Here is a 23,998-nt window from a genome sequence, read left to right on the forward strand (position 1 = left end):
GTTGGGAAATGGTTGAATAAGTTATGGTATGTGAATGTTATGGGATATTATTATTCTATGAGAAATGGTAAGCAGGCTGATTTCAGAAAAGTTTGGAAAGACTTCTAAGAACTGATGCTAAATGAAGTGAGCAAAAGCAAGAGAACACTGTATGCAGTAATAACAAGATTATGTGATGATCAACTACAGTTGGATTTGGTACTTTTCAACAATGAGATGGTTCAAGGCAATTTCGATAGACTTGTGATGGAAAGTGCCATCAACATCTAGAGACATAACTAGGGAGACTAAATGTGGATTAAAGTATAGTATTTTCACCTTTTGGAGGATTGTTTTATGTTTGCTTGGTTTTTGTTTTTCTTGTGTTTTTTCCCCCTTTCTGATATGCTCTGATTGTGCAACATAATGAATATGGAAACATATTTAGAAGAACTGCACATGTTTAACCTGTATCAGATTGCTTGCTCTCTTGGAAAAGAGAGAAGGAAGGAGGAACATTTGGAACACAAAATTTTGCAAAGATGAATCTTGAAAACTATAATCTGGAAAATGATATCTGAAAACTGTATGGAAAAAATACATTAATAAAGAAAATACTCTGTAAGCTTTAAAAGACTTATAGAAAAGCTAACTATGACTTACTGCTTAGAGGCTTGGTTTTCTAATCTTTAAGACAGATAATTTGACTGGGTCTGTAAGGTCCTTTCTAGTTCTAATATTGTTTATTAGACTTTAGGGGAAGTTGAATCTGATGGAGGATGTCCCACCTCTGTGGAGGAAGGAGAACTTGATTGGAGGAAATTCTAGTAGAGTTGAAAGGAATGAATTAGGAGAGAGATGAAATCTTCTTAGAGTGAACCCAGAGATCTCAAAAAAGTTCAAACAAGAAGGAGGCAGAGCTAGAAAAATAAATCCTAGAGATCTTTGGGGGATAACCCTTCTAATCCATAATTAGAGAGTACAGATAAAGTGCAAATTAGACCACTGCAGCTTGCAAGGACAGCATATCCAGTTGTAGATTGGATGGGCTTTGTTGGTATAAAGACTTTAGTTATACCTCTTCAGCAAATTGCCCACCGCCCCCTGGCTCACTGGGAGGAGGAGAGGAGATAGGGGAGAGACGCCCTTTTCCGGCTGCCCTGGATGTGATTGGCATATAAGGAGATAGATATGGCAGTGGTTCTATTAGTACTCTTTGTTCTCAGCCCTCTTGGTTTCTGATAGTCTTCTCTACAGTCTCCATTCTTTCCCACACCATGAGCCGGCAGCTAGGCCTGAAGACTGGTGGTGAGAAGAGTGACTTCAGCGGATACTCTGCGATTTTGCCACGGAAAGTAGGGGGCAGTTCATCTTCCTATCGGGCAGGGGTGAAAGGGGCTGGAGCTAGCTTTGGCAGCCGGAGTCTCTACAACTTAGGGACTGGTCGGCGCATCCCTCTCAATATTCGAACAGGGGGGTATGGCTTTGGGCATGGGGCTGGGTACGGAGGAGCCAGGGCTACTGGCTTTGCAGGGAGTATCTTTGGCAACGTGGCTCTGGGATCTGTGTGCCCATCCCTGTGCCCACCAGGGGGCATACACCAGGTGACCATCAACAAGAGCCTCTTGGCTCCCCTCAATGTGGAGCTGGACCCTGAAATCCAGAAAGTGAGGACCCAGGAGCGGGAGCAGATTAAGGCGCTCAACAACAAGTTTGCCTCCTTCATTGACAAGGTGAGCCACTAAATCTCCAGGGGGAGGCTGGGGGAATGGGTGGTTTTACCTCTTTACCTAGAAAATGTTCTAGAGGACTAAGGTTATATAATAGGAAGGACTTACAGACCTCAAGAGGAAGCAGGTGCAGCCTTCTCAGGATGGCCAAGCTAATTTAAAGGAGAGAAGAACACCCTGCCTTAGAGGTAGATTGGAAGGCTATTCAAATGTGTTTGGATAAGCAACTGATGAGATGGCTTAGACCTGAGGTAGATGAAGAGGAGCTGCCTTGAAAGGCAAAATTGGGGTGAGATTGGATGAATGAAATGGCTTTGTAAAGGAAGTGAATGATTTCTGGAGGGCTGGTTGTCAATGGAAAAAAGCTAAAGACCTCAGGAATATTCAAAGGGGGCAAGCAAGATTAAAGTTAGACCTAAGAAAGGACTTCCTGAGATGGTTTGGGAATTTTAAACCAGGTGGCTCAGGGATGCTATTGAATATTTTTTTCAAAAACTTTTTAATAATTTATCAGGAAATATTTATTTCATGATTTTGCAAAATGGGGAGTATAAGATTTGCATTGTGTACTTTTCTGGGCTATTATCAGGATCAAGGGAGACAATATCACATAGATGAAAATTGCTTTAATTACTTTGGAGGCTCTTCTTTATGAAGGTTTTCTTATATAAGAGTAGACAAAGGAAGAGAAATGGAAAAATGAGTTCTTAATGTCCTCAGCTCCATGATCCTGCTTTGTACACAGAGAACTGTCATATAGGTATTCAACAATGGGCCATAAGTAACTCTCTTCTTGGGTTTTAGGTGAGATTTCTAGAACAGCAGAACCAGGTACTGGAGACCAAGTGGAACCTGCTTCAGCAGCTGGACCTGAGCAATTGCAAGAAGAGCTTGGAGCCCATCTTTGAGGGCTACATTGGTAACCTGCGGAGGCAGCTGGACACCCTGTCAGGGGACAAGCTGAGACTGGACTCAGAGTTGAGGAACATGAGGGATTTGGTGGAGGACTTCAAGAAGAGGTGAGAAATCATGGGTGAAATTTCCCCTGGCTGGCAAATACAACATGCACCAAGATGTCTCTGGGCATTTTGACCTTTGGGATATTTTTAGGGGGAAGAGATAGGGTAGGGAAAGCCTTGCCTAGATCCTGCCTGGTGACCTGGACTTCTCAGAATGGCCAAGCTAATTTAAAGGAGAGAACCTTAGAGGGAGATTGGAAAGCTATTCAAATGCGTTTGGATAATTGATGAAATGGCATAGCCTGGCAGACCTGAGTTTTCAGGTGGACATTTGGTTGTTTGCTCTTCTATTTAATCTAGCAAGAGGAGCCTAGAGAGTCAGAGATAGAAAACTGTAGTGTCTCTGTTCTCACCTCATACCATACATCGGTAATACCTTGGTTGGACATCAATTACATTCAGTCAACATTTATTTAACTATTTCTTAAAATAGACTTTGATATCTGTCCATCCTCACTCCCTATCCCATTGCATAGACTTATCTCTGTATACCAGAAAGCCATCCCTTATCACAAATTTTTCTTTTCTTAAGAGAAAGAATAGGTAAAACAATTTAGCAAGACAGATCAATGAGTTTTAAAAAAGGGACATTTTATGTAAGCTCCACTCTTATACTCTGTTTCCTACCTCAAATACCAACCTATGATCTCTCTAGAGGAATTTGGGCAATCTTTATCTTATCTTTGGGGCTAATTCTTTGCAACTTTATAAAATTATTTATTATTTTATATTTTTTCTTTCTCTTTGTTGTAGGCATTACATACATAATTTTCACATTTTTGCATAAATTCATTTAAGTCTTTCCGTGCTTCTCTGCATTCCTAGTTTTCATTGTTCTTTACAGCACAAAAATATTCCATTATATTGGATTATCATTCTTTTTAAGCCATTCTTCAAATGTTGGGTACATGCTGTGTTTTTAGGTTCTTTTTAACCACAAAAAAAGAACTAAAAAATAGCTATAAATAGCTTGCTGTATAGAAAGACTTCCTTCCTTCCTTTATTTTTTCTTTGTATTTTCTCCCTCCCTCCTTCCTTCCTTCCTTCCTTTCTTCCTTCCTTCCTTCCTTCCTTCCTTCCTTCCTTCCTTCCTTCCTTCCTTCCTTCCTTCCTTCTTTCCTTCTTTCCTTCTTTCCTTCCTTCTTTCCTTCTTTCCTTCCTTCCTTCCTTCCTCCCTCCCTCCTTCCCTTCCTTTCTTTCTTTCCTTTCTTTCTTCCTCTTTGGAAGATATACCTTGTAATAGAATTTTTAGGTGAAAGTTATGAACATTTTATTGACTTTATGTAATTCAAATTGATTTTCAAAATGGTTTTACTAATTTATGGAAACATCATCAATACATTAGTGTGACAAACTTTTTTTAGAGTTTAAATTGTGTCTCAGGCACTATATCAGGTACTAGGAATACAAATATAAAATTAGATACAGCCTAATAGGAGGAAGAAAACATGTACACAAAGAAGTATATTGTAAGAAGTATGATGGGGCAAAAAAAGATTCAGTTGGAAGTACTAAGAAAAATTGAGAAAAGAGATAGTGTTCCAATTGCAATCAGGATATTTGTCTGTCTGTCTATCTGTCTCTCTCTCTCTGTGTATGTGCATACATGTATGTGTATATATATAATGTGATGTGATTATATTGTTTGATCCTATCCTTGAAGAGGTTGGGGGGAGATAAATGCATCCAATGTCTCTCCCTGTCTGCAGGTATGAGATGGAGATTAATAGGCGCACAGCAGCTGAGAATGAGTTCGTTCTTCTCAAAAAGGTAAAAAAAATAGAAGGTTCCAGGTGTTATGAAGTCTACTGGGAAGAATATTGGGTTTGCAGTCAGTGTTCTGGACACTTACTTTTTATTAACAATATGAAAATCTCTTAATTTCTTTGGGCCTAGATTTCCTCAGATTCAGAAGTAAGAGGGTTGGAACAAATGATCATTATAAAATTCTATGATTCATTAGAATCTAATGAGATAATATTTGCAAAGCCCTTAGTAAGAGTCTGACACACAGTAGGCATTTAACAAATGTTTATTCTCTTCCTGTCCCTTATAGAATCATTTCTAGCTCTAAATCATATGATTCTGGTTCAATTATATATCCAAACCAGTTCTCTTCAGAACTCTGTCCTGGGGACTGAGGAGAAGACAGTTGGAAGATACCTACTCCTTTGCTCCAAAGTTTATTTCCCCCTTTGTCAGGGAAGATGAGGTTTAGAAATATTGGGAGCATAGACAAGTATATGAAATGAAAAAAACCCTCTAGCTTGGGAGTCAAAAACTTTTAAGTCTATGCTGGGCTTTCCATGTGATGAGGAGTACCATGTAATACCTCCATTTCTCTAGCTCTTACATGGAGAGGACAGGACTTATTTTCCCCCACCCCAGCCCTTCCTGAGAAGATGCATTTAGGCCTCAAAGATTTATAGAAAACGTGTCACATTACTACAATTTGTTACTGTTGATTTATATTTTTTGTGGGTAGTATAATATTGAAAACTGAAAATTAAAGAAAATCAGATTTCTACTATTTAAGACTTTCTTATTGTTTTTCCCACAATGACTACATGCAGTAGTTGGGTAAAAATGTCTATTCCCATTTTCATTCCATTTCTATAGATGAGAATACTAAAACACAAAGAATTTTAGTAATCCATTTAAGGTCACAGAGTTGGTGACTATTAGATGAGGGACTGCAATCAGGAAATCAAGTCCAGTGTCTTTTCTATGTCACAGAGAAACAAACCAAATCTGGGGTCGGGAGAAATGGAAACTGTGGGTATATGGAACATTTTAACTCCAGGTTCTCTGTGCACTTACCATAGGATGCTGATGCTGCCTATACTGTCAAGATAGAACTACAGTCTAAGGTGGAATCTCTGGACAAGGAGATCAAGTTTTTGAAATGCTTGTATGACGCGGTAAGGTCCTATTATACTCTACTTGCTACTTCTGTCCAACTAGGGACTAATATAGATAGCATTTATCTCCCAGTCATTCACCTGAAAAACATAAGCTACAGTGGGAGGATATCAGTACATAATGATAGAAGGACTTCCTAATCAGAGCCATTACTAAGGTAGGGTAACCAGAGCTTTACCTCCAGGGTGCCATATTTAAAGGACACTGATAGTCCTTTAAATTCATCAGCAACAAAGAAACAATAGGATTAGAAAGAATACTTAGGAGGCTACCAGATGGAAGGCTGGGTGAGTTAGTTCCTGGCTCCTTCAGAAGTATCCTGGAGCTGGTCTCTCATAAGGCAGTATCCCTTCCATCCCACCCAAATTAGAACTCACTTCATATCACTTACACCAAAAGAAATTTGTGATACATGCCCTTGATGTAAAAATTCCTGCAGCAGATAATAAAGAGAGGTTTGATGTCACTTTTCTTTGGACAACCTTCCCCATAGAAAATAATCCCATTGGGGTTGAGATGGCTACCTTTCCTAAAGTTAGGAAGATGAACTTTTAAAGTCCTATCAGTTATGAGATTATGGGATTCTGCAAGACTCTAGGAAATTCATTCTTCTGTTTTCTTTGTTCCTAATATCTTTTTTTCATTCTTCAGGTATCTATTTGTTTTCAATGAGATTTTCCCTTTCCAGAGGAAAGAGAGTTAGAAAGGAGGTTTCCCATCTAACAAGATCCTCTCCGTATAGATTTCTGGCCTGAGCCCCACAGATCCTGGCTCTCGACCCACCTTTACTCTTCCCCAAGCTGTAGGAATAATATCCCAATGGACGTGAGTAGAAAGGGTTGAGGAGAGAGAGACCTAACTCTTTCTTGCTTCCATAGGAGATTGCCCAGATTCAGACACATGCTAGTGAAACCTCTGTCATCTTATCCATGAACAACAACCGTGAACTGAACCTCGATAGCATCATTGATGAGGTCCGCAGTCAGTATGAGGAGATTGCTCTAAGAAGCAAGTCAGATGCTGAAGGCTTGTACCAGAGCAAGGTAAGTGATGGGGAGTGCCATGGGCTAGGAATAAACAGGTATTCAGAGAACAAGGGATTACTTCTAGCTGAAGATTTGGGATGGGAGATATCAGAGAAGGCTTCGTGATAGAAGTGATTCCAAAGCTCGGCCTTAAAGAAAGAGAGGGATTTCAGGAGGTAGAGATGTAGAGGGTGTGGGAGACAGTCTGTGTGAATACATAGAGGACAGATCTATTTGTAATCTAAATATGTTGGAATATAGACTTCATGGAGGGGAATAACATTTAATAAATCCAGGAAGAGAAAATGGAACAGATTCCAGGGAGTCAATGCTACCTTTGAATCCCTTTGAATGTGAAAGGAATTTGCATAGTCAATGGGAAGCCATTGGAGATAGAGCCCCATTAATTCTTCAGGGTATTGTGTGGAGGGCCACTCAAAGAGAATTCCCCGGATCCAGATCAGACAGTAACAAACCATCTTTCTGTCCTTTCCCAGCTTGCCTTGAAACCTTTATTCTGGTGTCTTTTGGAATTTTAGCCCATATCAGTGTGGAACAATGTGTGAGCTCTTCTTATCCCTTATTCCTTTAATTTCCATTGTGATACTCACAAAGAACATGTTCATTGATTTTTAAATCTAAGACACACCATGGGGGAAAATATGCACAACACTGAAAGACATCGTGATAAAAGTAACAAAACATTTGCTATAATCTTGATACTTGCTACCTATGTGATCTTGGGCAAATCATTGGGTTTCAATAAATGTAAAATGAAGGCATCAGAAAAGACCCCACTGAAACTCAACCATTTATAAGTCCCATTATAGTCAGAGGCATTGTTACCACATGGATAGAAAGCTTGTTGGGAGGCTCATGTTCCTGGGTCCTCAAATTTCTCTGTATAAAACAAATTGCTCTCTTGGATCCGTCCCTGTGCAACCATTTATTTATTTATGATACATTGTTGAGAGGTGGGCAGCCTGACCCATCCCCAGCAACCTTCTGGAAGAGCTCCCAGAGCAAATCATGTCATGCTTTTTTTCACCATCTCCTATTTTTTGAAAACCAGATCCAGGAGCTTCAGTTGGCTGCTGGACGTCATGGGGATGACCTCAAACACACCAAAAATGAGATCTCAGAGTTGAACCGGCTCATCCAAAGACTTCGCTGTGAGATTGGCAATGTGAAAAAGCAGGTAGGTTGAAGCTCTTCTTCTAACACCACAAGGAACAAAATGACCAAGGTGCAGCTGAAGTCCTTGGTGTTCAGGACCTGATTCCCAGTTCAGGATTTCTTCACTTACTGCCTCCAGAACCTATACTTCGACATCCTAAATTTTCTAATATAGAATCACTGCTTCACTCAGGTAAACTAATTCCTTGTACTTGTACACATAAGTGTCTCTGATCACATGGTCCTCCATCCCTTCTCCAGAGGTGTGCTGGTAAATGTTTAACAACTAACTTTCAAAAAAAAGTACACCTAACATCTTTTTAAAACTTAATTTACATTATAAACTTTTTTTTCTATCACTTTTAAAAGTCTAGACAATCAACAAAACAATAAGTCAATTCCTTTTCTGAGGTATAAGTACTCTGAAATACACTGAATACTGAATATAAATTCACTGAAACTGAAACTATTAATTCTTGAAAGCCAGTCTGAGCAGGCTGCATCATGCCCTTTCTTCTGCTCCTTCCTTTTGCTCATTGGCTTTCCCATGCCTCCTCCACACATTACTCCTCCAGGAAGAATTGATTGACCCCTTTACAATCTCACACTCTCAGAACCTGGGCTGCCTTTTAAAAACTCTACTGGCTTGATCCAGATTGCCTCTCTAGAGTGAACCCCACAAGATAGGAGCCCCCTGAATGCAAGGCCCATAATTCACCCTTCTTTGAGATCTCAGGACAGGGCTCAGAATGGGGTACAGAGGGGAGATGGGGTGGGATTGCAACATAAATTGAACACATATGAGTAGAAATTGTTTCATTTATTGTATTTATAACCCCAGGATCTAGCTCAGTTACTGGCACATAGCCTGGGCTTAATAATTGTTGACTGATTGATGTATTACTGGGTTCTCCTTTATCATGATTATATCCTCACCTTTCCAGAATGGGGAGCAGCAAGACCAGGCTTTCTACCTTCCACTTGTCTTAGCATGTATAGTGGAAAGGGCACTAGGTTTGAAATCAGAAGACCTGACTTTATTTCAATCTTGACTCTGACTTCCTGTCTTTGTGACCAAGGAAAAGTCATTTAGTCTCTTTTATGAACAATAACATCTAGTATTTGTATAGCATTGTAAGGTGCAAAGTGCTTTACATGTACAGTCATATGATCCACCAGCAACCCTGTGAAATGTTATTATTGTTAGCTTTATTTTACAGATAAAGAACCTGCCACTAAATGTTTGAGGATAGGATTTGAATTCAGATTTTCCTGACTCAGCTTAGTTCTGGCTCTTCAGTTTCCTCATGTGTAAAATAAGAATAATATTTGTACTTTCTATGTCAGGAGATGGTTAAAGCATTATTTTTAAAGGCAAAAGTATTTTCTTTTTATCCTATAGTCATTTCAGGATATACCATCTCCCAAATCCTGTGATAGAATCATCTGGTCATGTAACAGTCATGTAAAACCCATGGATTTAGTTACAGTATCTTTCAGCTTCTATGATATCTATGATATCCAGTCTTTATTCTCACCTGCACAGGAAAGAAGTGTATTTCATCATGTAGACCAGTGGTTCATGGTCAACATGTTTAGATTTCAGGAAGTCCGTGAAGTTGGATGGGAAAAATTACTTTTACTTATCCATTTATTTATTTATTCATTCATGTATTTATTTATTTGTTCATTAGTTCATTCATTCATTCAATCTTCATTTATTAATTTATACATTTATTTGTTGCTAATATCAAATGTAAATTTGGTAATTTCTTCAGAGATTTAAAAATGGTTCTGAAAAGTGGATAGAAGTTTTAACAGGTTTCCAAAGTGGCCAAAGACATATTTTTTTAAAAAAAGATCAAGAACATTTGTTCTGGGTCATATTGATAATTATATTGTAACTTCCTCCATTAAATTGTAAACTTCTTGAGGGAGGAGCTGTCTTTTGTCTTTTTTCATAGTCCCTGTGCCTAGCATAGCATCTGGTACTTAAAGGTGCTTAATAAATACTTATTGATTGATTATTGGTTAATTACATTTAATCTGAATCAAATTGCCATTTAAAATTGTTTCATTTACATTATTATAGTTATTATGTATATTATCCTTCTGCTTCTGCTTTCTTCTCTTTGCATCTGTTCAGACAAGAAAGGATATCATTTTGTAAAGTTTCAAGTGATAAAGAAATGTGAGCTATTAATATTTCAGCTTTAAAATACTGACTATAATCAATTGCCTCCTCTTTATTCCACAGTGCTCCAACCTGGAAACAGCCATCGCAGATGCTGAGCAGAGAGGTGACTGTGCTCTAAAAGATGCCAGAGCCAAGTTGGATGAACTGGAGGGTGCCTTGCATGGTGCCAAAGAGGAGCTGGCTCGCCTGCTGAGGGACTACCAGGAGTTGATGAGCACCAAACTGGCTCTGGATGTGGAGATTGCTACCTACAGGAAACTTCTGGAGGGAGAGGAGTGCAGGTGAAATGGGGTTGAATGAGTGAGATCAAGGTCTCTTGACTCCTTTGTTGTATGATAATTAGCTTGGTTGAAGTAGGGTCATGAAAATCAACAGACAAAACACTTGAAGATAAAATGGAGGAAAGAGAGAGGGAGGGAAGAAGGGAGAAAGGGAGGAAGAAAGAAAGGAAGGAAGGAAGGGAAGGAAGGAAAGGAAAAGAAAAGATAAGTTATGGAGGGGAGTGAGGAAGTAAGGAAAGAAAAGAGGGAGGAGGGGAAGAAGAAAGGGAGGGAGGGAGGGAGGAAGAGAGGAAAGAAGGAAGGAAAAGAGGGAGTAGAGGAGAAAGAGGAATCAAAAGGAAGGAAAGGAAAAGATAATTTATGGAGAGGAAGAATGATGGGAGACAGGAATAAAGGAGGAAGGGAAGAAAGAGGGAAGGAAGGGGAAGAAGGGAAACGGAAAGAAAGGAGAGAAATCTGGAGGAAGAAAGAGGGGAGGAAAGAAGGATGGAGAAGAAGAAAGGAAGAACGAAAGGTGGAGGAAGGATAAGAGAGGAAAAAAGAGAAAATGAATACTGTTGGCTAATTGATTATACAGTAGTTTCCTGGACACTCTTGGGCTCTTCCTCAAAGTGCCATGGCCCCAAATTTAAATCAAATCTGTCAATATACTTCTTGGAGTTTCATGTTGTTCTCTTTTACAGGATGTCTGGTGAGAATCCCTCCTCTGTGAGCATCTGTAAGTATTTGATTAGAAGATGTATGGATTTTAGGGTTCTGGAAAGAAACAAAGATGACATAACAACTTTAAGAACAAGAAATTCCTTCCTCTCTGCACTGTGTTTCACACTGGATCCAAAGATGAAATTAGACAGACAGACTGTTCTGACAGTCAGAAGCCTTGGGATCCCTTTTTCTTTCTTCTTGCTCCCAGGCAAGACTGACTTATAGGATGCTCGCCTCCCTAGGTTTTTTTGAGAAAAGCTTTTTGTAAATTATAACACCTCCCAGGAAGGTGAGCTGCTGTCAGTGATGCTCCAGGTGATCTCTGGCTTTGTGAACTTGGGCACACCTGCCAGTTACTGTGGCCTTGGGAGAGGTCTTCCCGAGTCTCGGCTGCAAACTGTCACCCTCTGGTGGTGAGCTAGTGTGGCACTGAATCCATCCTGTTTAGAAGGGCCTGCCGGTACTTGTACAGAACTGGCAAGGACCCAGGGTCAACTACACACACACCATAAGGAAGGATGAGTAGGCTTCTTCCTACCCTCCCCCCCACCTCCTTTGGACTTGTGATTTCATATAGGTAGTTCCCAGTGATGAAACTCCCTCTACCAATGCAAGTAGCAACTACTTGTGCAACTCAAAGAGTTTTTAGAAATTACCTGAGGCCATTGAGCTATTATACGAAGAAAGGAAACAAGCATTTATTAAATGCTTATTATGTGTCAGGCATTGTGCTAAGCACTTTATAACTATTATCTCGTTTGATACTTGCAAAGACTTTGGAAGGTGGATATTATTATTATTCCCATTTTACAGCTGAGGAAACTGAGGCAGGCAGAGGTGAAGTGTCACTTCTCCTATTATTCATTTATAGTTAACATTTTGTGCCCTGCTCTGCAGATGGGTAAAATGACTATTTCTTGTAGTTGAATAATAGTATTGGGGTATAAACTTAAATTCTGCCAACTCACTGAAAGAACCTTTGAGATAGCTCCAGTAAATGATGAAAGTGGGGTGATATGTATCTTGTCCTGTCCCCACATGTTTTTAATCTCTTCCTATGACTATATTTTGAAAGCCTTTCACCCCATCTAATTGGGATATTATAAGTCGTCAGCGCGGCAAACACTATTAAAATCTTTATTCTTAAAATTTAATAGATCAAATATGTCCAGGAGGTTGAGGGTATCAGTTTTTTTGTAATGATGTTGAATTTTCAATAGTTTATTTGTTGATTTCTCAAGAACATTTCAAAATTTCTTTTTGTAAAATGGGAATTGTCATCTGTGATTTTATAAAGAATAGTGAACATCTGCTATAGAATTTCAGTAATTTCAATGGGACTTTCTAAGTGTATGGCAGATACTAAATATTTTCTTGCAGTTTCTGCCACTTCATTGAATGATCCACATCAATCAATGAATCTGGACTATTTTAAGATCATTTTTCTATAATTTTTTATGATAGTCACCTGTTTCTTAATTATGCTCACAAACTTTTTATTTCTATAAACTTTAAGTTACTATTATTATATAAAAAGTCTATTCTTTTTTTGATGAAATTCAGAAGGAAATGTTCTAGGGGTCAATCACTATCCTTAGGATCAATAGGAAGTCATCAACGAATTTCCAGTAAAAAAAAGGAGTTTAGTTGGGACTTAAAAGAAACTAAGGCATAGAGTAGGAATTGTGTTTCAGGCATGGAGGACAGGCAGAGAAAATGCTAGGAATTGAAAGATAGAGGGCTTTGTTTGTAGAATTGACAAGGAGGTCAGTATCACTGAATCAAAAATACATGTCGGGGAGTAAGATAATAAGAAGACTAGAAAGGTAGGAGGGGGTTATGATTTGAACATAAAATAGGGAATTTTGCATTTGATCCTGGAGGGAACAGGAAGCCATGTTGTTATTAAGGGGGTGACATGATCTGACCTGAATTTTAGGAAAATCCCTTTAGTGTCTGAATGGAAAATGGATTTGACTGGTAGACCCACCAGCAAGCTATCACAATCCAGGTATAACGTGATGAACTTTAAAAAGACAACTGGATGATGGGGATATTTGAAAATACACATATGTACATGAACACACATATTCCTGTTCCCATATGGTTTTGAATTCCTCTGTTAGGCCTTTATATTTAGGAAGCTTTTTATTTCTTCCATGCATTTTAGGAGCAGTTCTTTAGTGTGCCACAGCTATTAAAAACATTGTTCTTAAGTTTTGATTAGGACAATTAAGAGCAACAATTTGGTCTGAGTCTGCTGCCAACACAGTTTATTAGGTACTTTATCAAGAATATTTTGAGTATATATTTGTAGTATGGGAATTTGTGGTCCGTAAATCAATGAAACATTGTGAAGCCATATCTTGCTAGATATTCAGTTAGTGCCAATCTTTTATGGCTTGCAGTAATGTGTTTCATAGTTTTTCTGGTACCTTGTATAATCTACATTGACCACTAAGTCCTGGATCTTTAAGGATAAGCTTTTTGTAATTTTTAGTGGCAATGACCTAATCATGAATTGCCTTCATAAAGGCCTCTATTTCCACAAATGAATTTTCCTAACATAGCCGTTTATTTGTTTGATATTTTTTAATCAATACACTGTTGTATGAGCTCATGTGGATATTGCCTATGATTCCATTAGTAGAACTGTTGATTCCAATATTGTTGCTGCATGAGAGTTTTTTTTGTTTTTTTTTTAAGATCCAGAACAGTAAACTCTACAGCTTCCCATGATTTCCTAATCTTTATGGTTGGAAAGTTTAACTTCATTTCTAATCAAAAGCCCTTTGCTGCAAAGGAAACTAATTCACTTATGGGAATAAAGTAAACTTACCATCTATTTTCCACCTCCTATTGCCTACCCAGCATCCCTTCTTGGTTTTACTGTTTGTCATACAGTCTGGCCCACTACCACTGGCCTTTTTAATTTTGGTTTTGTCTCCACAGCTGTGATCAGTAGCAGCAGCGGGAGTAGTTATGGCTACCGGCCTAGTTCAATCAGCACCAGCTATGGCAGTGGAATTAGGTCAAGCAGCTCTACCAGTGCCCGAAGTGTTGAAACCAAAACAAAAGGAGAAGGAGTGGGTGACCCCAAGAACTCCCTGACTAGGACCTCCTCGGCCAGTTCTCCAGCCAAGAAAACTACCAGATAAGCTTTCTGGTCCCATTCATGATGGCACTGTGGAAGACGATGCTTTCTGCCCGCAGCCTGAAGATGATATCTACTCTAACTGTTGCTGTCCTAAAATACCCATGATTCCCAAGTCACTAGAGCATTTAGAATCAACTTTGGTCACTCTACTGTGTGACCTATCATGATTCCAAATTGTCACTGATTACAAATATCTTCCCTTTGAAATTTTTGCCTTTTATTTCTTTGGAGACTTCAATACTGAAGTAAACCTTTAAAAGTGAAATTTATAAGTATATCCTTTGTCCTAAAGAATTTTTAAAGAAGATAGATACTTAAAAAGAGAGAGGGAGAACAGTTATAACTTGGAAGATGCTTAATAACTGTTTGAGAGATGATGTTGCCCCTTACTAGCAGGAAGAAGGAAGCAGTGGGTCAATGAGGGAAAAGTTGGCCAGCTTCCATGGCTCAAGCCTTCACAGGGTAATTTTGTTATTGCTTGTGAAAGGCTGTGATTTCTCAGCCCATCAGATATATACATTGTCACAAAGACCAGTCCAAAAATGTTTTGGATTTTCTATGTTTTTATTTATTCTTTTCCCTTAACATAAAGTGAATGGAAAAAATGATTGGCAACTTCAGCAACGTTCAGTAGGTCAGGTCATCTTAAAGTCTTTGGGTCTGTGAATTTTGTCCTTGATCTCTCTGGGGTCATCCCCTCAATAACTCCTAGTTTTTCAATGCTTTTTTGCTTCTAGAGAAAGTCATGAGCTGTGTTCAGTGAATATAATTTTCTCCTTTGGCCCCTGGGCAGTAATGCCCAGATCTGAGCATCTCTAACTCTGTGTGTAAATATTCCCTAAATAACTAGTGTGCTCTTTGCTTATTGTTATCCTTTGCTTATTGTTGATGATTCTAAGTTACAGCTACTGTATATTAAATAAACTGCACTAGAGTAACTTCAACGGGGTTATGTTTTCAATTAGCCCAACTTTCTGTCAAACTTTATGGTTGACTCACTTAAGAGGGCTTACAATTTTCAAAAGTTCTCTTTTCACAACAAACCTGTGACATAGGGAATGAAGATACTATCTCAGTCTAACAGATAAGAAAATGAAAATTAATAGAAATTATGTGATTTGCCCCAAAGTCATGGAAGAAATGTTAGAGCTGGCATCCGATGGACTTATGTATATGCCATTTTGTCTTGGAGATAAAAATTGATGAGAATCAGGATGAGGGGAAAGGTTTCATAGGAAGGAAGAAATAAGGTCATTGCTTTTGGGGAACTCCCAGTGTCATGGTGGAGGATACCTGCAGACATATATTAATATGGCATAAACTGAGGGAAATACACAGGTATTACTTGAAGTTATTGTGGATTCAGAACAAGATGAATATCACAATAAAGTGAGTCACATGAATTTTTTGGTTTCCCAGTACATATGAAAGTTATGTTTACACTATGCAATAGCCTACTAAGAGTGCAATAATATGTTTAAAAAAAACCAATGTACATATCTTGCTTAAAATACTTTATTGCTAAAATTTATAATTATTAATTAGTCATAATCTTTTTGCTGGTGGAGGGTCTTGTCTCCATGTTGATGACTGCTGACTGATCAGCATGGTGATTGCTAAAGGTTTGGGTGGTTGTACAATTTCTCAAAATAAGACAAATATCAAGTTTGCTGTATATATTGACCTTTTAATTGAACACCTAGAGGCCATAGTAGCATTATAAGTTGGTCTAATTTCAATTAGAGATGGGGAAAGGCTTCCAGAAGGGCCAGCCATACAACATTTGTAATTTAAGTTCACCATCTTACATGGGCCTGGTTCATGGTACCCTAAGAAAATCACAATAGTAATATCAAAGATCACTGATCACAGATCACCATAACAGATAGAATGATAATGAAAAAGCTTGATATTATGAGTATTACCATAATATGACAGATACACAGTGTGAACATCCTGCTGTTAAGACTTGCTTAAAGCTGGATTGCCACAAACCTTCAATTTGTAAAAAATGCAATCTGTGCAAAGTGCAATAAAGTGAAGAGCAATAAAATGAGGTGTGCCTGTGCAATTACATATATATGCAGTTATAAAATTACATATATATATACAATTACAAAATATATCATAATATATAATTGTAATTGTTTAGTTGTGCCTGACTCTTTGTGAACCCATGGACCATGGCACAGCAATTCTGTTCATGGGCTTTTTCTTGGCAAAGATACTGGAGTGCTTTGACATTTCCTACTCTAATCTTAAAGAAGGGAAAGAGACTCACATATGCAAAAATGTTTGTGGCAGCTCTTTTTGTAGTGGCAAAAAATTTAGAAACTGAGTGGATGCTCATCAGCTGGAGAATGGCTGAATAAGTTATAGCATATGAATGTTATGGGATATTATTGTTCTATAAGAAATGATCAGCCAGATGATTTTAGAGAGGCCTGCAGAGATTTACATGAACTGATACTAAGTGAAATGAGCAGAACCAGGAGATCATTATACACAGAAATAACAAGATTGTACAGTGATCAATTCTGATGGACACGACTCTTTCCAAAAATGAGATGATTGAGCCAGTTCCGATGATTTTATGATGAAGAGAACCATCTACACCCAGAGAGACAACTGTGGGGACTGAATGTGGATCACAATACATCATTTTCATTCTTTTTGTTGTTGTTTGCTCGCATTTTGTTTTCTTTCTCATTTTTTTCCTTTTTGATCTGATTTTTCTGGTGCAACAAGATCACTGAATAAATTATGTATACATGTATTGGATTTAACATATATTTTAGATGTTTAACATATATTGGATTACCTGCCGTGTAGGGAAGGGGTGGGAGGAAGGAGGGGAAAATTTGGAACACAGAGTTTTGCAAGAGTCAATGTTGAAAAATTATCTATGCATGTTTTGAAAATAAAAAGCTTTTTAATTAAAAAAAAATTTCCTACTCTAATGGATTAAGGAAAACAGACATAAAGGAAAAGTGATTTACCCAAAGTCACATAGCTTGTAAGTGTCTGAAGTTGGATTTGAACTCATATCTTCCTGATTCTATCTACTAGCTGCCTCCATATTATACAATAATATAATATATAATATAATATATAATTAAAAATACACACACATATACACACATACATAATTATAAAATTGTAGAAGCTTGCAGTGGTAAAGGACCTCAGATGTTCAGTGAGGATGTGATATAGTGGAAATCAATTTGTATTTGGAGCAAAGGTACTGAGGTTTGATTTTTTTTATTTTTTGAATCAATGAACACTTATTAAACACCTCCTATGTATCAGGCACTGTGCTGGGAATACAAAGATTGAGACAATCCCTACTCTCAAAGAGTTTACATTCTTTTTATTCGTTCATACTCATGAAGCTTCTGGAGAGTATGAAATAAAACATTTCACAAACTGTTATGGAGGGTAACATGGGGCACTAAGGGGAAATTTGCTTACGGATTTCTTAAGCAGTAGCTCAGGCAGCATATGGCAGATGGGAGACTTAAATGATCTCCTTGATGCTCATTTATAACCCATTCTATAAAAAGCCATTATGAGTTTGAAGACTAGACATTTATTGGATAAATTAACTTGACATTTTAAGGAGGTAAAGTAGTTTTACATGTGACTCCAGAGTAAAATAGCCCTTAAGTGTTATTTATTCCACATGACATCTTAACTATATGATATGTTCCAAAGTTGAAGGTCTAATTTTCATAAATTTTGGAAATATTTACTAGTTATTTACTCAGCACATAAATGTGAGCCATAATGAACAGAGAGTCTAAGAAAACTTGCCCAGAGAGATTGACTAATAGTACATATTAACTAGACACATTTGTAGCTATGTCAGTTTTTTGTACTTTGCAGAGTCAGCAATTACCTGAGTTCTGTCTGAAACTGTCCCCTCCAGGATCAAGGTGTTCATAAAAAGGCAACAATGAATAAAGACAAGGGAGTGTTGTCCCAAGATGTGAAAAATTATCAAGTCTTTGTTGTCCAAAAATAAAACATTAAAAAAAAGTTAAAAAATTAAAAAAAAGCATTTAATTAGTCTGTTTTAATATGATTCAGTGTAGCTTATAGATAGATAAAATTAACAATCAAAACATTATTGAGAATTGGCCTAATTCCACTGGACTGACATGGCTGAGTGCTTCCAAAGAAAACCATTCCCATTGTTTCTCTTGACCTGTGGTGGAATCCTATCCAGTAATTTAATGCAGTAACAGACTTTTGATTTAATCATAAAGTTATTTGTCTGCATGAAAATGTGTTTGAGTTCTCATTCAGAAAATCTACTTAAATGTATAGGCCAGAACCAGAAAGTGATCTACTAAAGCAATTCTAGACCACTGTATTCATTCTTTCTTCTCCCTGCCATGTGTGCTCCATAGCATCTGTGGCATTCTATATGCATTAAAAATTTCATTAAGAAGACCATAAATCTGGACATCCAGGGTGTAGCCAAGATGGTGGAGGTGATACACGTTTCTCTCTGACCTCCTACAACTTCAGATTAATGAACAAATCCAGCCTCTGAATTAGCTCTGGACCAGCAGAATCCACCAATATTGGGATTGCAACAAATTATCAGAAGATTATTTTGAAGATTGCCAGAAAAGATCTATTTCAACTGGAAATAGAGGGAGACAGACAAGCACAAGCTGCTGAGCACAAATGCCAGCACAGACAGTACAGAGCCCCAGGAAGGTGTGGACTCCATGAGGTGGTACAGACTTTGCATGGTGAAGGATCTATGGGGAGGAATCTACAGGAATCTACAGCAATGTTGGCCACTCTGTCCTAGATGCAAGCTAGTAGATCAGCAGAGAAATTATAAAACATCCAACACAAACACAAAAGATAAAGACAGTGAACCCTGAAACACAGAGTCTCATGGGACCTGGCCACACCCACACAGCACCACAAGTGAGTCAGCACTGACCCAGCGCAGCTGTGGAACTCGTATAGAGGAAGCTGCTGCTTGCAGAGGAAGCTTGGAAAACCTCTCCTGCCCTAGAAGCAGACTTTAACTTGTTTTAAAAATGAGTAAGAAAGTAAAGAGAACTCTGATGATAGACAGCTTCTATGGTGAAAGAAAAGAATAGATATCAAACTCTGAGGAGACTAAAGGCAGATTGTCTCCAGATGAAGCCCCAAAAGGTGATATAACCTGATCCCCATCACACAAAGCTTTCCTAGAAGAAATTAAAAACAATGTTAAAAAAGAGCTAGAAGAAAAATGGGGAAAGAAAATGAACACTTTGCAAGAGGGTTTGGAAAAGGCATATAACTCATTAAAAGATAGATTTGATAAAATGGAAAAAGAAAGCAACTCCCAGAAAAATAAAATTTGTGAAACAGAAAAAGAAAATAACTCCTTAAAAAAACAGAATTTGTGAAATGGAAGAAAATCTATAGAACAAAACAACTCATTTAAAAATTCAATTGGACAAATACAAAAAAAAGTAAAAAAAAGTAAATGAAGAAAATAATTCACTAAAATTCAGAACTGAACAAATGGCAATGAATGACTCAATCAGACAAGAATCATTGAAGCAAAACCAAAAGAATGAAAAGATAGGAAAAAATAAAATACCTAATTGGGAAAACAACTGATCTGGAAAATAGATCTAGGAGACACAATCTAAGAATTATTGGACTCCCTGAAATCCATGATGAAAAAAAAGAGCCTAGACACTATATTTCAGGAAATCATCAAAGAGAATTGCCTGGATGTCATAGAATCAGAAGGTAAAATGACCACTGAAAAAATTCAACTAACACGTCCTGAAAGAGACCCCAAAATTAAAACCCCTAGAATATTATGGCTAAATTTCAGAAATTTAGGAAAAAATATTACAAATAGCCAGAAAGAAACAATTCAAATACTGAGGAGCCACCATAAGGATTACTCAGGATCTAGCAGCTTCCTCTTTAAAGGCTTGAAGAGCCTGGAATCTGATATTCTGAAAAGTGAAGGAACCTGGAATGCAGCCAAGAATAAATTACCCTGCTAAACTGAACATTTTCTTTCAAGGAAGAAGATGGACATTCAGTGAAACTGGTGAAATCCATTTATTTTTGATGAAAAGATCAGAGCTAAACAAAAAATTTGATCTCCAAATATAGAACTCAAGAGAAGCATAAAAACGTAAAAAGAAAAAAAACTCTTGAGGACTATTTCTGTTATGGGTATACATAGAGAATACATGTATAATTTGATTTTACTGTTATAAAAAAGAAACTAGAGGTGGAAAGGGGATTGTAACAGAAAAAGGGGGAAAGTGGAGGTAAAATAAGGGAAATTACATCTCAGGAAGAGGCAAAGAAAACCTACTATAATTGAAGGAAAGAAGGAAGGGTGATAAATATTGTGTTAATCTTACTCTCATCCAATATGGCTCAAAAAAAAGAATATTAGATATATTTGGTTTCACCGAGAAACTTTTCTCACCTTATAGAAAAGTGGGAGGGGAAAGGCAAAAAGGGAAGGGAATAATAATAAATAAAATAATAAATAAAATAAAATAAAAGGGAAAATAGAAATAGTAGGGGAAAGTAAGGGGAAGGGTCTTTAAAAGGGAAGGATTGCTTGAGGTAAGTAGTGCTCATAAGTAAAATACTGGGGAGGAAAGAAAGGGGAAAAGAAAAGAGAAAAGTATAATATGGGGTTAATAAGATGGCAGGAAATACAGACTTAGTAGTTTTAACTATAAATGTGAATGGGGTGAATTCTCCCATAAAACGTAAGCAGATAGCAGACTGGATTAAAAGCCAGAATCCTACAATATGTTGTTTACAAGAAACACATTTAAAGCAGAGTGATACATAGAGAATAAAGGTAAAAGGCTGGAGCAAAAATCTATTATGGTTCAGGTGAAGTAAAAAAAAAAAAGGAGGGGGAGCCATCTTGATCTCAGATCAAACAAAAGCAAAAATTGATCTAATTAAAAGAGATTAGGAAGGAAACTAGATATTGGTAAAGGGTACCATAGATAATGTAGCAATATAGATATTAAGCATATATGTACCAAGTGGTGTAGCATCTAAATTTCTAAAGGAAAAATTATGAGACTTGCAAGAATAGACAGCAAAACTATTAATAGCAGCAGATCTCAACCTTGCTCTCTCAGAACTAGCTAAATCAAATCACAAAATAAATGAGAAAGAAGTTAAAGAGGTAAATATAATACTAGAAAAGCTAGATATGATAGATCTTTGGAGAAAATTGAATGGAGACAGAAAGCAGTACACTTTCTTCTTGGCACTTCATGGAATCTAACTGACCATATATTAGGACATAAAGACCTTAAAATCAAATGCAGAAAGGCAAAAATAGTAAATGCATTTTTTTCAGATAACAACGCAATAAAAATTATATTCAATAAAAGACCAGGGGAAAATAGACCAAAAGATAATTGGAACCTAAATAATCTCATCCTAAAGAATGAATGGGTGAAAAAGCAAATCACAGACACAGTAAATAATTTCATTCAAGAGAATGACAATCATGAGACAACATACCAAAATTTGTATTGATCACAAAATAGATAATTTTGATTATATGAAGTTAAAAAGTTTTTGTAGGAACAAAATTAATGAAGACAAGATTAAAAGGGAAGTAATAAATTGGGAAAACACTTTTACATCCAAAGGATATGATAAAGGCCTCATTTCTAAAACACATAGGGTATCGACTCAAATTTGTAATAGTTCAAGCAATTTTCCAATTGATAAATGGCCAAAGGATATGAACAGACAATTTTGAGCTGAAGAAAATTCAGATGAAGCATCTTTTGCTCCAAATCACTGTTGATCGGAGAAATGAAAAGTAAGACAACTCTGAGATATCACTACACACCAGTGAGATTGGCTAAGATGACAGGAAAAGATAACGACAAATGTTGTAGGGGATGTGGAAAAACTGGAACACTGATACATTGTTGGTGAAACTGAATGGATCCAGCCATTCTGGAGAGCAGTTTGCAATTACACTCAAAAAGTTATCAAACTGTGCATACCCTTTGATCCATCAATGTTTCTACTGGATTTATATCCCAAAGAGATCTTAAAGGATGGAAAAGGACCCACATGTGCTAAAGTGTTTGTAGCAGCTCTTCTCATAGTGGCAAGAATCTGGAAACTGAGTGGATGCCCATCAATTGGAGAATGGTTGAATAAATTATGATATGTAAATGCTATGGAATATTATTGTTCTGTAAGAAATGATCAGCAGAATGATTTCAGGAGAGACTTACATGAACTGATGTTAAGTGAAATGAGCAGAACCAGGAGATCATTATACATGCTACAACAAGACTATACTAAGATCAATTCTGATGGATGTGGCTCTCTTCAACATTGAGATGATTCAAACTAGTTCCACTTGTTCAGTGATGAAGTGAGCCATCTATTCCCAGAGAGAGAACCATGGGAACAGAGTGTGGAACACAACATAGCATTCTCATTCTCTGCTGTTATTTGCTTGCATTATGTTTTCTTTCTTAGTTTTTCTTTTTCTTCCTTTTTGATCTGATTTTTCTTGTTCAGCAAGATAACTATATATGTATACATATATTGGATTTAACATGTATTTCAACTTATTTAACATGTATTGGATTACCTGTCAGCTAGGGGAGAGGGTGGGGGGAAAGAGGGGAAAATTTGGAATAAAAGGTTTTGCAAGGGTTAATGTTGAAAAAATTATCCATGCATATGTTTTTTGTAAATAAAAAAGCTTTAATAAAAAAAGAAGGCCATAAATCCATGGCTCCTGGGCCCTCTTCTGAAGCTTTACAGTAAAGGCAAAGACAAGAAAAGGACAAAAAGGAGCAGCACATACTATTCAAGGAAGGAAAAAGACTAGATCTAGTTACCTCTTGTGGACCAATTTCCTTCCTTCAAGAGAATCCTTTGGAGGCTCACTGGCCATGGTCCTCTGCTGTTTTCCTTTTAGATGTGCAAGATAAAATAGTAGCTGGGATAGCTAGCCTACACCCTAGTAGGAAGTTTGCTCTCCTTAACAGTTACCAGATTTCAGTCAGGTTTTGACAATTATCTCAGTTGGGTTTGAATTCTTGCTCCAACATTTGCTTCCTCAGTGCTATCCTGAGGGATAACTTAACCTCAGTTTCCTCATTTATAAAATGATAAAAATGAACCAGATGACCTTCTGGCATCTTGTCTTTGGTTCAAAGATCCTATCATTCTGACATTTCTTGCTTTCCAGGGAATCAGGAACCGAGCTGATTGTGGGAAAATCACTTCTCTCAGCTTCAGTTTTCTCACCTATAAAATGAACTTCCCCATTGCTGCCAAGGGTCCCCAGTTTTCTCACCTATAAAATGAACTTCCCCATTGCTGCCAAGGGTCCCACCAACCTCCCCATCATAGAGATTTATAACCTTGATTTGATGTCACCCTCCACTCATCTCTCACTTGCTCTTCATATATGATCCACTGCCTAAAAACATGTTTCTCTACAATATCTTTCTCATATTTCCTCTTAGTTAGTTAGTACACATATATATATAGTTAGTATATATATATATATATATATATATATATATATATATATATATACACACACACACACACACACACACATATACACACATAAACACACATTTGGCTATTTTTCTCCCCTCCCTTCCTTTCCCCTTTCCTCTCCTCTCCTCTCTTCTCTTCTCTTCTCTTCTCTTCTCTTCTCTTCTCTTCTCTTCTCTTCTCTTCTCTTCTCTTCTCTTCTCTTCTCTTCTCTTCTCTTCTCTTCTCTTCTCCTCTTTC

At 37.3% G+C, this 23,998-nt stretch overlaps 1 protein-coding gene across 1 annotated transcript; it reads left to right on the forward strand.

Annotated features, from left to right (window-relative positions):
* Nucleotides 1–1,180: 1,180 nt before the first annotated feature.
* On the forward strand, nt 1,181–14,741 carry KRT74 (keratin 74). Its single transcript, XM_031937824.1, has 9 exons — nt 1,181–1,712; nt 2,514–2,728; nt 4,438–4,498; nt 5,554–5,649; nt 6,529–6,693; nt 7,748–7,873; nt 10,109–10,329; nt 11,013–11,047; nt 13,987–14,741. The coding sequence occupies exons 1-9, from the start codon at nt 1,257–1,259 to the stop codon at nt 14,190–14,192; spliced, it is 1,581 nt and encodes a 526-aa protein (XP_031793684.1). The 5' UTR covers nt 1,181–1,256; the 3' UTR covers nt 14,193–14,741.
* The last annotated feature ends 9,257 nt before the right edge of the window (nt 14,742–23,998 follow it).

The sequence above is a fragment of the Sarcophilus harrisii genome, chromosome 5 (assembly GCF_902635505.1).
Source record: "Sarcophilus harrisii chromosome 5, mSarHar1.11, whole genome shotgun sequence".
Classification (NCBI taxonomy): Eukaryota; Metazoa; Chordata; class Mammalia; order Dasyuromorphia; family Dasyuridae; genus Sarcophilus; species Sarcophilus harrisii.

Bases quoted from the DNA above. Each gene is read 5' to 3' on its own strand.
- KRT74 (XM_031937824.1), top strand. From the start codon at position 1,257: ATGAGCCGGCAGCTAGGCCTGAAGACTGGTGGTGAGAAGAGTGACTTC. The intron at 6,694-7,747 runs GTAAGTGATGGG...TTTGAAAACCAG, and splicing joins AAGGCTTGTACCAGAGCAAG to ATCCAGGAGCTTCAGTTGGC. The intron at 10,330-11,012 runs GTGAAATGGGGT...TCTCTTTTACAG, and splicing joins CTGGAGGGAGAGGAGTGCAG to GATGTCTGGTGAGAATCCCT.